Source organism: Saccopteryx leptura, chromosome 6 (assembly GCF_036850995.1).
Source record: "Saccopteryx leptura isolate mSacLep1 chromosome 6, mSacLep1_pri_phased_curated, whole genome shotgun sequence".
Taxonomy (NCBI): Eukaryota; Metazoa; Chordata; class Mammalia; order Chiroptera; family Emballonuridae; genus Saccopteryx; species Saccopteryx leptura.
Genome location: NC_089508.1, coordinates 34,022,162 through 34,035,892, shown reverse-complemented (window position 1 = coordinate 34,035,892; position 13,731 = coordinate 34,022,162). Strand labels below are relative to the sequence as shown.

The 13,731-nt window shown below is 36.9% G+C and overlaps 1 protein-coding gene across 8 annotated transcripts in view; it reads left to right on the top strand.

Annotated features, from left to right (window-relative positions):
* GPHN (gephyrin) overlaps window positions 1-13,731 on the top strand; it is a 509,895-nt gene that overhangs the window by 478,444 nt on the left and 17,720 nt on the right. For all 8 annotated transcript variants that reach the window (XM_066388097.1, XM_066388096.1, XM_066388095.1 and 5 more), the window contains one exon: window positions 11,588-11,661. In XM_066388097.1, coding sequence (XP_066244194.1) covers window positions 11,588-11,661 — 74 coding nt within the window. The remainder of the gene's footprint in view (window positions 1-11,587; window positions 11,662-13,731) is intronic.

The following is a 13,731-nucleotide window of genomic DNA, read 5'->3' as shown; positions in this document are numbered from 1 at the left end:
AATCTTCCCTCAAGTCTCCTAAAAGTCCATAGTCCTAGGTAGAGCAAATTGCTGCAGACCTGAGATCACAAAGGTGAGGGGCTGAAGTCTGCATTGTAGTACATGTATAAGAAATACTTTGCAACCTATCTGTTTTTATTATCACCAAACTGCCTGCAAGAGCAATCCTGAAGTTGAGTGTCTAAATATTAAGTTTCTTATTCCCAGGGAGTGTTTCATGTGTAACCTGTCTTGGTTGCTAATGAATTTGATTGTGGGACAAGATCTACTTGTCATACCTAAAGTTTCTCTTTTCTAATACTTCTGAAGAGGCAACCAGCTTATAACTAACCAAGATGTCATTTATCCTAAGGATTTGCTCACAAGTCAACAGAGCCAATATAGTAGAGCCTACTGGTGTTCTTTATAAAGGGTCCCCTGATGCCTGGGGACCCACAGACCTCTATCCTCTTCTCAGCCAAAGAAAAATGACTCTTTCACAGTTGCTTCCCTCAAAATCTTTTCCACCTCAACTTCCTCTTGCGCCACAAATACCTGTCAAAGAGTTTTTATTTTTATAAAACACCAGAATTTTCAGGTAAACAGAATATGCTTTTTGTCCTGAAAACTAAAGAATTATATGCAATACTATAAATTTTCTACAACCTACAGAATTGAAAAAAGCTAAAAAACAGTGAATGGTACAGATAACCAAGAAGGATACACCTAGAGTGGACACCCAATAATTTTTTTCTTTTGCCTATTTTAAGAGTTTCCTAATTTTTCCTGAGAGTGTTTCCCTTACCTCATATGATCAAAATAATCACAAAGGTAATTACTGATCACAAAAAAATGGCTGGTCTCCTAGGCTTGTCCTGATATAGCAGCAAGGGTGTTAATTAACCATTTAGGCCTTCTTAAGTTCATTTTGCAAATTTAGAGTTATACAACAATAGTGTATTATAACTAATCAACAGTATTCTAAACAAATAAGTACAATAAAATTTTCCTTATCATTTCATTCAGCCCTATGTCATTCTTATTCTGCTAGAGCTGGGGGTAGCAGTCTGCTCTCATAATGCCATATGTTTCCACTATCAAAAGTCCTGGGATTCCTGACTCAGTCCACTGGCACTGTATAAAAGTTATCTAGCCCCGGGCCAGTCGGCTTAGTGGGAGAGCATCAGCCTGGTGTGCAGGAGTCCTGGGTTCAATTCCCGGCCAGGGCACACAGGAGAAGCACCCATCTGCTTCTCCACCCCTCCCCCTCTCCTTCCTCTCTGTCTCTCTCGTCCCCTCCCACAACCAAGGCTCCATTGGAGCAAAGTTTGCCAGGCGCTGAGAATGGCTCTGTGGCCTCTGCCTCAGGCACTATAATGGCTCTGGCTGCAACAGAGCAACGCCCCAGATGGGCAGAGCATCACCCCCTGGTGGGCATGCCAGGTGGATCCCGGTCGGGCGCATGCGGGAGTCTGTCTGACTGCCTCCCCATTTCCAACTTCAGGAAAATACAATAAATAAATAAATAAATAATAAAATAAAAGTTATCTAGCTATATCATCTCTGAAGCCAAGAGACTCTTCTTTGAAGTATCAATATTTCAAAGTCGTTTCTCCCTCATGCTCTGAATCTGCCTTTGTTGCAGACACAAACTATTGCCTGTAGCTTATAGCTGAGCCTACATATAAGCATCCGGAGTAAAACAGAAACTTTCTATCAATGACAGATACTTAGTGGCTGTGCATCACTTGTTGCTATAATCAGTAATATCAGAAAAGAAGATAAGTAAAATTCTCCAATGGGATACAATATCTAACCATTTCATAAAAATAAATTATCAGTGTTTTCCCTGAGGGTAAAAACATAAGGAACAGCAAGGGATCTGATCTCCAGGCATTTCCCATAAAGCATACAATTTCTGAAGTAGTTACATTAATAACATTTTACCTATAAGAATCTAACCATAGGGCACATTGGGCATCTCTTCTCAGGTATGACAGCAACTCCCCTGTCATAAAACTCTTAAAGTGGTAATGTATCAAACAAACCTAATTATTTCTAACATCTCTTTTTATAAGACAAAAGAACAACTCATTGTGATTTCCTAGAAGCCCTCCAAGAAATTTCAAAGATAATTTAGTTGTAAAAGATACTATGAAATTTATTTTATTCTTTTTTCTAAATTTAGGTCCAGTCTTTAGAAGGCAAAATCAAGAGTTATCAAAAAATAATTAGATACCTGATTAAGATAGATTGTGGGTATCTGAGAAATGGTACTTAGTTACCTAATTTTCAAACAGCAGCAAAATATTTGAAAATAAGCATAGAATGTCACATGATGGTAAATAATCTCAGCTCATTCATAAAAGAGTAAACTTAGTTCTTTGCTTTTTGACTGCCTTAATCAAAGGCAAAATAAAGCAAACAGTATGCACAGAAAAGGAGATAACACCAAAAAAATAAACTTTCATATCATAAGGAAAGCATTAATCAGTAGTAAACCAAAGAAATAAGCTCATCAAACCTGAGTGAACTTACTATAATTTTAATATATTTCTCAGCTTCATTTCAAACATAGATATTATAAACCAAGTCAAAGAAAAGTCTCTTTCAAACTTCTGTCCTTTATTATGCTCTTTTATATTTTTTGAACAAACTTACACTTTACTTTAGAACAAAGAGTAGTCCCCAGACCTGTGAGGGTTCCTGAAATCCTTCAAGTGTGTCTGCAAGGTCACAATTATTTTCATGATAAAACTAAGACTCTATTTAGCTTTCTTGTTCTCCTTCTCTCATGACTGCACAGTGAGTTTATTAATTAACTTAATATCAGTTCAAGATTTTAAGTTATTTTCAAGCTGACATCCTACAAACATAATTACTATTGAAATTAAAAGTTTATCATAACCACAGCAGTCTACAGATTCAATGCAATCCCTATCAAAATTCCAAATGTACACTTCACAGAACTAGAACAAATAATTCTTGATTTATATGGAACCACAAAAGATCCCAAATAGCATAAGCAACCCTTAGAAAGAAAACCAAAGCTGGAGATATCACTCTCCCCAACTTAAAAACTATACTACTAGCTATAGTAATCAAAACATTACGATATTGGCACAAAAAAGCAGACACAGATCAATGAAACGATTGAGATCCCAAAAATAAAAACCCAGATATGGACAATTAACTATAACAAAGGAGCCAAGAGCATACAATAAGAAAGGATAGTTTTTCAATAAATGGTGTTGAGAAAACCAAATGGTCACATGCAAAAGAATGAAACTAGACCACTGTTTTTACACTGTTTATACAAAAATTAATAGATTAAACATTATAAAAAACATTAAACATTAAACAAAAAAATAGATTATATTCCTGAATAGATTCAGGAATATAAGACCTGAAACCATAAAATTTCTACAAGAAAATATAGGCGGTGAGCTCTTTGACACCATTGTTAGTGATGATTTTGTGGATCTGACTCCAAAGGCAAAGGAAACAAAAGCAAAAATAAACAACTGGCATTGCATTAGACTAGTGGCTTTTTCCTTTTTACACTGAGGACCAGTGAAAGTAGTAGAATTATTTCAGGGACCTCTAGGGCAGAAATCACCCTGAGCATAAATGATTTTGACTAAGATCATTGGGTCTGTAATCTTCAGACAACATCAGAGTGGTTAACTCTTTTGTGAAACTGTGTGAAATTTCTGGTGGACTAGTCCACAAAGCAGCATTTGAAAAACACTGCATCAGACTAAAAAGCTTCTGCACAGCAAAGGAAGCCATCCTCAAAATAAAAGGCAACCTGATGAATGAGAGAAGATATTGGCAAACCATATATCCAATAAGGGGTTAATATCTAAAAATATATAAATAAACAACTCAACAACAAAAAACCTGGGCAGAGATTTTGAACAGACATTTCTCCAAAGAAGATATACAGATGGCCAACAGCACATGAAAAAATATTCAACATCACTAATTATTAGAGAAATGCAAATCAAAACCACAATGAGATATCACCTCACACTTGTCATAATGACTATCGAATGTTATAAAAAAGACAAGAGATAACAGGTGTTGAAGAGGATGTGAAGAAAAGGAAACCATTTACTGTTAATGGGAATGTAAATAGAGGCAGCTACTATGGAAAACAGAGGTTCCCCAGAAAATTAAAAATACAAATACAAAACAACTGAACAAACAAAATAAAACAAATCATAGATACAGAGAATAGATTGGTGGTTACCAGAGGGGAAGGAAGTTAGGGGGTGGGCAAAATGGGTGAAGGGTCAATTATATGGTAATGGATCATAACAAGATTTGTTGTGGTGATCACTTTATAGTGTATACAGATATTCAACTATAATACTGTATAACTGAAACTTATATAATAAAAGAATTTTTTTAAAATTGTTCAGAATAATGACTTGATTTTGTTGAACCCAATTTTACATTTTTTACAATCTTAAATATTATGTTGGAATAGTGTTAGCTTATTTGATGAATAAACCTATATAAATTTAGGAAAAACAAACCCAAATGTAATAAAATATATTTGCCTAATTATAGTTAACACTGATAAATAATAGAAAAAACATGGCTGGGGTTTTTTTAATAACCAAAATAATTAAGTTAGTCTCATTTCTCAAAGATTTGCCTTAACTGTGTGAACTTTGATTCTTAAAATTATAAGAATACTTTTAGTGCAGTATACTTAAAATATTATAAGTTAAATTTTCTCATTATCTGAGGAATACTTTATTTATATAAGCACTTAATTAAGTCAATCAGAACAAAGCACCTTTAAGAGACAGTGTAATTGTTTTGATGTTTGTATTTTTCCCACTGGCAAAACAAACTGTATAGTGGCTCAGAGGTCAGGGTTCTTCTCCCAGGTCCTGCAGAAACCAGAAAGCTAGTCGTGAGGTGCACTTGTGTTATCACCCCCCCGCAACAACTCCACACTGAGACTCAGAGGGAGAGATCTGGGTAGGGGTTACCCTGAATCAACACCCCACCCCAAGGAAAGCCCACTCTACATAGTCTCACAGACATAATTTATGAATATCCTCTAGAAATAAGAACACATTTCATACGTACAAAACGAGATAAATGCCTTTAAGGATCACAGACACACAAAAAACATAACAGCTTCTGGCCCTGGCCGGTTGGCTCAGTGGTAGAGCATGGGCCTGGCGTGCATAAGTCCCGGGTTCGATTCCCGGCCAGGGCACACAGGAGAAGCGCCATTTGCTTCTCCACCCCTCTCCCTCTCCTTCCTCTCTGTCTCTCTCTTCCCCTCCCGCAGCGAGGCTCCAGTGGAGCAAAGATGGCCCAGGCGCTAGAGTGGCTCCGGTCACAAAAGAGCGACGCCCCGGAGGGGCAGAGCATCGCCCCCTGGTGGGCAGAGCTTCGCCCCCTGGTGGGTGTGCCGGGTGGATCCCGGTCGGGCGCATGCGGGAGTCTGTCTGTCTCTCCCCGTTTCCAGCTTCAGAAAAATACAAAAAAAAAAAAAAAATTAAAAAAAAAACATAACAGCTTCAGCTCTATAACTTCAACCACAGGTCAAGAGTAAACATAGAAACAAAAAACACTCATGATTCTCAAATAAAGAACTATTTTTTCTTCCTAGAGGTCACAGAGTCCTTAATTGATTTTGGCTTAAAATGTCAGTAAGAGAAATGAATAAGAAAAACTAAGCCAGATTCTCTGTCTTGTCTTACCTAACAGAGAATTGATTTCTATCTTTTATTTGTAGGAATTACCAAATGGTCAGACCATAAACCAGATTTTCAATCATAGCTGCCACAAGGGGGAATACCTTACCATGCACAGAAACAAAAATGGAACTGAAATCAATAGAGGGACAAAATTAGATAAGCCAAAAGTCAGCAGAGTTTAAGTTTGATTACTGCTTGGTATTCAGTCCAGGAACCGAGGAAAGATGTGCCCAGGTTTAAGCTACCCATGAAGTGCATTTCTTTGGCAATCAAGTTTACCTGGCTCTGTCAGGTAAATCAATGGAGCATCTCGGTAGAGCCTCCAAAATTATTAAAGTATAACTTTTAAAAATAAAATCATACATCTCAAATAAATAAAATAAACACGTCACAGTTAATGTAACTCATCAATTGATGAGATAACCAATAAGATGTTACAACTGGTTCAAAGGAAAATTCAGAGAACACACACATATCTAGTCAGGAATGCTGAAATAAGTTTGCTAATAGATGCAAAACTATTCTGTATCTACAGGTAAATAATAAGTTACATCTCCATGAACAGAACTAATTTGCATTTCTTTGAATAATAATCATGTTCATTATCAGTTTTCTACAGCTTAATTTTTGTAAAATAGCTCAAAGACAATGAAAGGCCCAGATAACCCAGAGGTTGTGCTGTAATGGGCATCCAGTAATCTCTTTTTGCCCATTTCAGTCTTTTACAATTTTTCTCATATTCTTACCTGGGATGAGGAAAAGACCTTATTTTTTTATTCATTTACTTTTCTTTTTTTTCTATCTAACTCTAGCTTTTAGAATAGCAGACAGTGATCTTTGCTGCTTCAATAAGTAAACAAAAACTTATGAACAGTGATGATTCTCATCCTTTATTGCTATGCTGTTACAAGGTTTTCCCCTGTCACAAGAAACATGCAGCCTTCCTTCATGTTCAAAAAGAATTTGGGGGCAGTTTTAAAAATTACAAAGGGGATTTTATTTTCAAGAAAAATAAAATACTTTCATTTATTTAGCAAATATGTAATGAGTATATCTGCTTTCCAAACTGCCTCATAACCTTTAAGACCCTGCAGGTATGGCCACTTCCTGTCCCTCCAAACTCACCTTATGCTTCTTTTCTACTCATTCACTGTCTTCCATTGTCTTCTCTGTTCTAGGCACACTCTTTACTGCTTTAGAAGCTTTTGATGTCCTTCCCTCTGCCTGGAATTCTCACTCCTCCACACTTCACTTGGTTGATCCTTCTCATCTTAACCACCTCTTAAAATGGCCTTTTCTTATTCTCTAACCCACCCCATCATTCTTTATCCCAGCACCTCTCATTTTCTTTATAGCATGTACCATACTTTATATTAATTATTTTATTTGTTTGCTTATTGTAAGCTGCCTCTCTAAGTAAAATATAACAGAGCGTCTTTTTGTCACTGACCGTGTTTCTCTTGTTCACCATTAACTCTTGCACATAGAGAATTCATGATACATAATTCACACTCAAAAGCATTTGTAGAACTAAAGAATAAATGGAAGGCATGTGCTATTCATTAGGGATTCATTATAGATACAGGGTTCCTGTTCTCACAAACTCTGTAGTCCAATAAAGGATGCATATCAGTTTTTAACAATAGCAGTATAACACAAGTATGTGGTGTCTGAAGGATGTAGTATTTATAATAGCACATAAGAAAGAGCTGTATATGTCTGCTTCTGCTGTGATGGAGTGGCTTATTTGGATCAATCCTCCCACCAAGAACAACTATAAAAGATATTAATTTTTTTAAAGGAAGAAAAAAACAAAAAGGAAAAGATCAGAAAAAATGAACCACAAAGTATGAAACTGGGATTCTTCACCATGTTTTTCTTTAAAGCATTTACTAATTCCTAAGCCAAGGGAAAGGGGAGGCATAATGGTACAAGAGGCCAAGAAGCCAAGCATAAAGGACTAACTAAGAAATTAAAAAAACGAACAGAATTTTTCAGTCATAGGAGATAGGAGCCTGCCATGGAGGGGTGTCCTAAGCAAATATCTCAGGCTTTCAATTTAAACCCTTGAAGGGCCGTGATCTAGAGTAAGGATAAAATGGAAAAAACAGCCTTCACAGAGACTGAAATCCTCCCTCAAATTATCTCAATCTCTGAATAGATCAAAGTGAACTTAGTTTACCTTAACTGACTGCCAGAAGAAATTAAATCCTTTCTGGAGGAATATATAATCATCTAGACCAGGGGTAGTCAATCTTTTTATACCTACTGCCCACTTTTGTATCTCTGTTAGTAGTAAAACTTTCTAACTGCCCCCCGGTTCCACAGTAATGGTGATTTATAAAGTAGGGAAGTAACTTTACTTTACAAAATTTATAAAGCAGAGTTACAGCAAGTTAAAGCAGATAATAATAATTACTTACCAAGTACTTTATGTCGGATTTTCACTAAGTTTGGCAGGATAAATCTTTATAAAACAACTTACTATAGTTAAATCTATCTTTTTATTTATACTTTGGTTGCTGTGCTACCACCCACCATGAAAGCTGAACACCCAATAGTGGGCAGTAGGGACCAGGTTGACTACCACTGATCTAGAGCCTCTTTAATGTTTTCCACATGTAATATTTGGGCTTCACTTTTTAAAAGTACCAGTCAAAATGATAAAAAACTAAGAAAGAAAAACAAGATATAAAATCCCTAAAAAATAATGGACTTTAAAACACTATAATTAACATGTTTGATAAAAGAAATTTAAAAACTGAATAATTTCACTAGAAAACTAGAATCTACTCAAAAATTAAATGAAAATCTTAGAAAAAGGATGAAAAAAGCATAAAAGGCATATGGAATATGGTGAGAAGTCTAACATATGTGTAATTTGGGTTCTGTAAGAAAAGGAGACAGAAAGTAAGCAGAAACAATATTTAAGAGATATTGACGGAGTTTCCCAAACCAATAGAAGATCATTTCAAGCAGGATGAATACAAAGAAACCATACTTAAGTAATTCTAACAAAACTACTGAAAGCCAAGGAGAAAGAGAAAATCTTACCAGAAGGACACTTCCTGTAAGGAACAACAATAAAAATAACAGAAATGATTTAAACAGAAATTATAAAATTCACAAAACATTGGAATGGCATTTGTAAAGTGCTAAAAGAAAATAACTGCCTGTGTGGAACTATGTATCCAGCAAAATTTCCTTCAGAAATTAAGAAAGACATTTTTAGTCCAATAAAACCTGAACAAACCTATATACTAAAGCAAGTTTTTAAGCAGAAAGATTATGGAAGCATAGAAATGCAGAAAGGACTGAAAAGAGAAAGAATTAATATGTAGATAATATGTAAATGAGGTTTAAAATATATATAAATATATACTAAATATAATATAGAGTATATATATTATCTGTGCAGTATATGTAGAATAAATAGATATATTACTTAAAATGTATATAGAATTTGTGGTACATTAGGGCACAAAAAGCAGAAAAAGAATACATGGAGTTAATGTGTTTTAAATTTCTTATATTGTCTGGGAAGTGATAAAAATATCAAATTATGCTAGACTGAGATAAGTCAAGAATGCGTGTTGTAATCTCTAAAATAACAATAACCAGCCCTGGCCAGCTAGCTCAGTAGTAGAGCATCGGCCCGACCTGTAGATGTCCCAGGTTTGATTCCCAACCAGGGCACACAAGAGAAGCACACATCTGCTTTTCCACCCTTCCCCCTCTCCCCCTCTCCTTCCTGTCTCTCTCTTGCCCTCCCACAGCCAAGGCTCCACTGGAGCAAAGTTGGCCTGGGTGCTGAGGATGGCTCCATGGCCTCCACATCAGGCACTAGAATGGCTCCAGTTGCAACGGAGCAATGCCCCCAAGTGGGCATGCTGGGTGGATCCCGGTCAGGTGCATACAGAAATCTGTCTCTCTGCCTCCCCACTTCTCACTTCAGAAAAATACAAATAAATATAATAATAATGAAAGATTGGTGTAACTAATAGAAGAGAAAGGAATTAAAAAGTTTTAAAAATAGTGAATCCAAAAGGAGTGCAAGAAGAAAGAAGGAAATAAAAACAAAAATGACAAATAGAAAAAAAATGTAGGGTGATGGTTTTAAATCCACGTTAGCAATAACTATATTAAATGTAAGTGGAGTAAGCCCTTCAATTAAAAATTGTCATTGTGGATTTAAATAAACAATGAATTATATGATACAGGCAGCACACCTTAAATTTATTTATTTATTTATTTATTTATTTATTTATTTTAAAAATTACATTTAAAGGGAAACATTGATCAATAAGAGTACATAGGTTTCAGGTAAACATTTCTATAGCATTTGAACTGTTGATTATGTTGTGTACCCATCATCCAAAGTCAAATTATTTTCCATCACCATATATTTGTCCCTCTTTACTCCTTTCCCTCACCCCCTCCTTCATCTTAAATTTAAGAACAAAGAAATTGAAAGTAAAAGATTAGAAAAAATTACACTGAAAGATAGCTGGTGTAGCTATATTGATACCAGAGAAAATTAGGGTAAAAAGGATTACTAAATACTAGGAGGGACATTCATATATTGAAATGGATCAGTTCATCAGGAAAATGTAACATTTCTAAATTTATTTTATCTAATAATATAGCATCAAAAAAATAAAAAGTAAAAATAAAATAAATATTTAAAAAATCTGTTGTCCAGCCCAGAAATTCAGGGAGGGAGATTGATTTGATTGATTGATTGATTGATTGGTTGGTTGATTGATGGGACTGAGTGAGGATTGCTTGATGAGAGCAATGATTATTTAAAGGGGGCTAGAAATACAAGTATCTAGATGCAATATTTAAAAGATGAAACTTTTTCCTGGAAACCAGAAAGTTCTTGAAGTATTATGTAGTGACTTGAGAACTGTTTTTCAGGAGGTATTTCTCACTGCTGTGGGGGGGACAGATTGGAGGAGGGCAGGACTATTGGCAGAGAGATCTGTTTCAATAATCCGGGTGAGAGGGTGTTGGCTGAAGCTGAGGAGATAGAGAGAAAGGAACCAATTTAAAAATACAGTGTCCCTTACCTTATGAAATCCTAGACTCACCCTTGGATTAGTGAACAAGAAACTCAGTAATAGATCAAAAGGTTGAGAATTTTTAAGGACTTCAGCTTTTTTCCCTTTCTGTCTGAAAAACCAACTGCAGGGCAGTGTTGCCTTTCATTTCTAAAGACGAGGTTTTGTCAGATCACTCTGGGTTGATCATAACCTTAGGTTGGTTGTGTTTTTATTAGCAATTAAACTCCCTTGACTTTCTGTTTAGAGCTCCATCCTACTTTCTGTTTTTGCTGGTTTATTTAGAATTGGCAATCTGTGCGTAACTCCCCAAGTCTCTCCTAAAGAAATATACATTATTTTAAATGTATTAAGCAGATTAGTATAGGATACACACACATGGTTCCCCTGCCCAGGCACAGCTTCTTAAGCCATATTTGCTAACATTCTTTCTCAGACATAAAATTATGTCTTAAAAGAGAGATAATAACCCATCAAGTAATGAATTTTATGTTAATGTGATTATTTGGTTTATTATCTAAGTACTCCTACAAGGATGTCCTTTTTATGAGGACAGGAACATTGTGTCTTTTATACAAGGCTATAGCCCCTGTACCTAGATTGGTACTCAGTATATAACAAGTGCTTAATTAATATTTATTGAAGAATAAATGAATGACTGAGGGATGAAGGAATGTTTGTCATAAGCAAATCAACTTCACTAAAATAAGGTGGGGTTTTTTTTTAACCTTATAAATTTATTTTATCTTCATTGAAAGTCTTAAAGTCTGGTATTAGAATGCCTGAAAGTAAAGTGATTATTTTTCATATTTGCAGGACTATCTCAAGCAGGTGCTGGACATTGATCTTCATGCTCAGATCCATTTTGGCAGAGTTTTTATGAAACCAGGGTATGAAAATAATCTTATTATTATTGATTTGGCTTGCTTAGACTAACAGAGCCTTAAATGCTTTTATATCCAAGTATGGATTATCTTTTATAACATTCTTATAAAAGAAATGTTATAGTATTAGAATTCTTTGCCCACGTGGAGCTCCTATCTGAAGTGAAAATTCATCTTTCTTATGAATCACTGAGTTTGATATAAACAAAGCAAAGCAGCTTTCCAAACCTTTTTCCCTTTAATTCTCATGTTTAGTTCCTTCTTTCTCTTTTTCTCTTTCTCTCCATACTGATTCTTTGTCTCTCTTTAAAAACATTTTAATATTAAAATTCTCAGACACACACAAAAAAGTAGGGAGTACAGTGAACTCCCCATAAACCCATCACCCAGCTTCTATAACTATCAACATTTCTTCATAATTATTTTATCAGCCTCATTCCTGAACTTTTTGGGGAAACAGAGGGCTGGATTATTAAAGTAACTTCTAGACATATCATTTTGTGTACATCTCAGATAAGAACAATGGCAGCAACATTTTCTAATGTAATCATAATGGTATTACTTCATCTAACAAAATAAATTTTCAAAAGCCCTAAGAGTAGTCCAATATAGATGTTATAAAATCCATATACAGCATACCCTATGAGAGGAAAGCCTCATCAAATTACAAGCCATACAGTTAGGCAAACCCTGGTTCAAATCTTTATTTCCCCTCTTAGTAGCTGATTGACTTTGGGCAAATTGCTTAATCTCTCTGAGTCTCAGTTTCCTATCTGAAAAAATGGAATGATTGTCACCTCATGAGACTGCTGTGAAAATTAAATGAAATAATGAATGTAATGCATAGATGTTTCTTTTAAAATAGTAGCTTTTATTGTTGCTATTATATTTCTCATTCCAGTGACATAACTTTTACTACTCTCTGGTTCTCAAGCCTAAAGCGAGCTTTAAGGGTCAAAACGACAGCAGTCTAGCATTATGGGGAACCACAGCAAAACACCAGGGGAAAAAAAAATAGAAATAAGAACTATAGAAACACAGCCACCTGATCAGGCGGTGGTGCAGTGAGTAGAGCAGGGGTCCCCAAACTACGGCCCACGGGCCACATGCGGCCCCCTGAGGCCATTTATCCGGCCCCCACTGCACTTCCGGAAGGGGCACCTCTTTCATTGGTGGTCAGTGAGAAGAGCATAGTTCCCATTGAAATATTGGTCAGTTTGTTGACTTAAATTTACTTGTTCTTTATTTAATTTTATTTATTTATTTTTTTATTTTTCTGAAGCTGGAAACGGGGAGGCAGTCAGACAGACTCCGCATGCACCCGACCGGGATCCACCCGGCACGCCCACCAGGGGGCGATGCTCTGCCCATCTGGGGCGTCGCTCTGTCGCAACCAGAGCCACTCTAGCGCCTGGGGCAGAGGCCAAGGAGCCATCCCCAGCGCCCCGGCCATCTTTTGCTCCAATGGAGCCTCGGCTGCGGGAGGGGAAGAGAGAGACAGAGAGGAAGGAGAGGGGGAGGGGTGGAGAAGCAGATGGGCGCCTCTCCTGTGTGCCCTGGCCGGGAATCGAACCTGGGACTTCCGCACGCCAGGCGGACGCTCTACCACTGAGCCAACTGGCCAGGGCCTGTTCTTTATTTTAAATATTGTATTTGTTCCCATTTTGTTTTTTTACTTTAAAATAAGATATGTGCAGTGTGCATAGGGATTTGTTCATAGTTTTTTTGTTTTTTTGTTTTTTTTGTATTCTTCTGAAGCTGGAAACAGGGAGAGACAGTCAGACAGACTCCCGCATGCGCCCGACCGGGATCCACCCGGCACGCCCACCAGGGGCGAAGCTCTGCCCACCAGGGGGTGATGCTCTGCCCATCCTGGGCGTCGCCATGTTGCGACCAGAGCCACTCTAGCGCCTGGGGCAGAGGCCAAGGAGCCATCCCCAGCGCCCCGGCCATCTTTGCTCCAGTGGAGCCTTGGCTGCAGGAGGGGAAGACAGAGACAGAGAGGAAGGTGCGGCGGAGGGGTGGAGAAGCAAATGGGCGCTTCTCCTATGTGCCCTGGCCGGGAATCGAACCCAG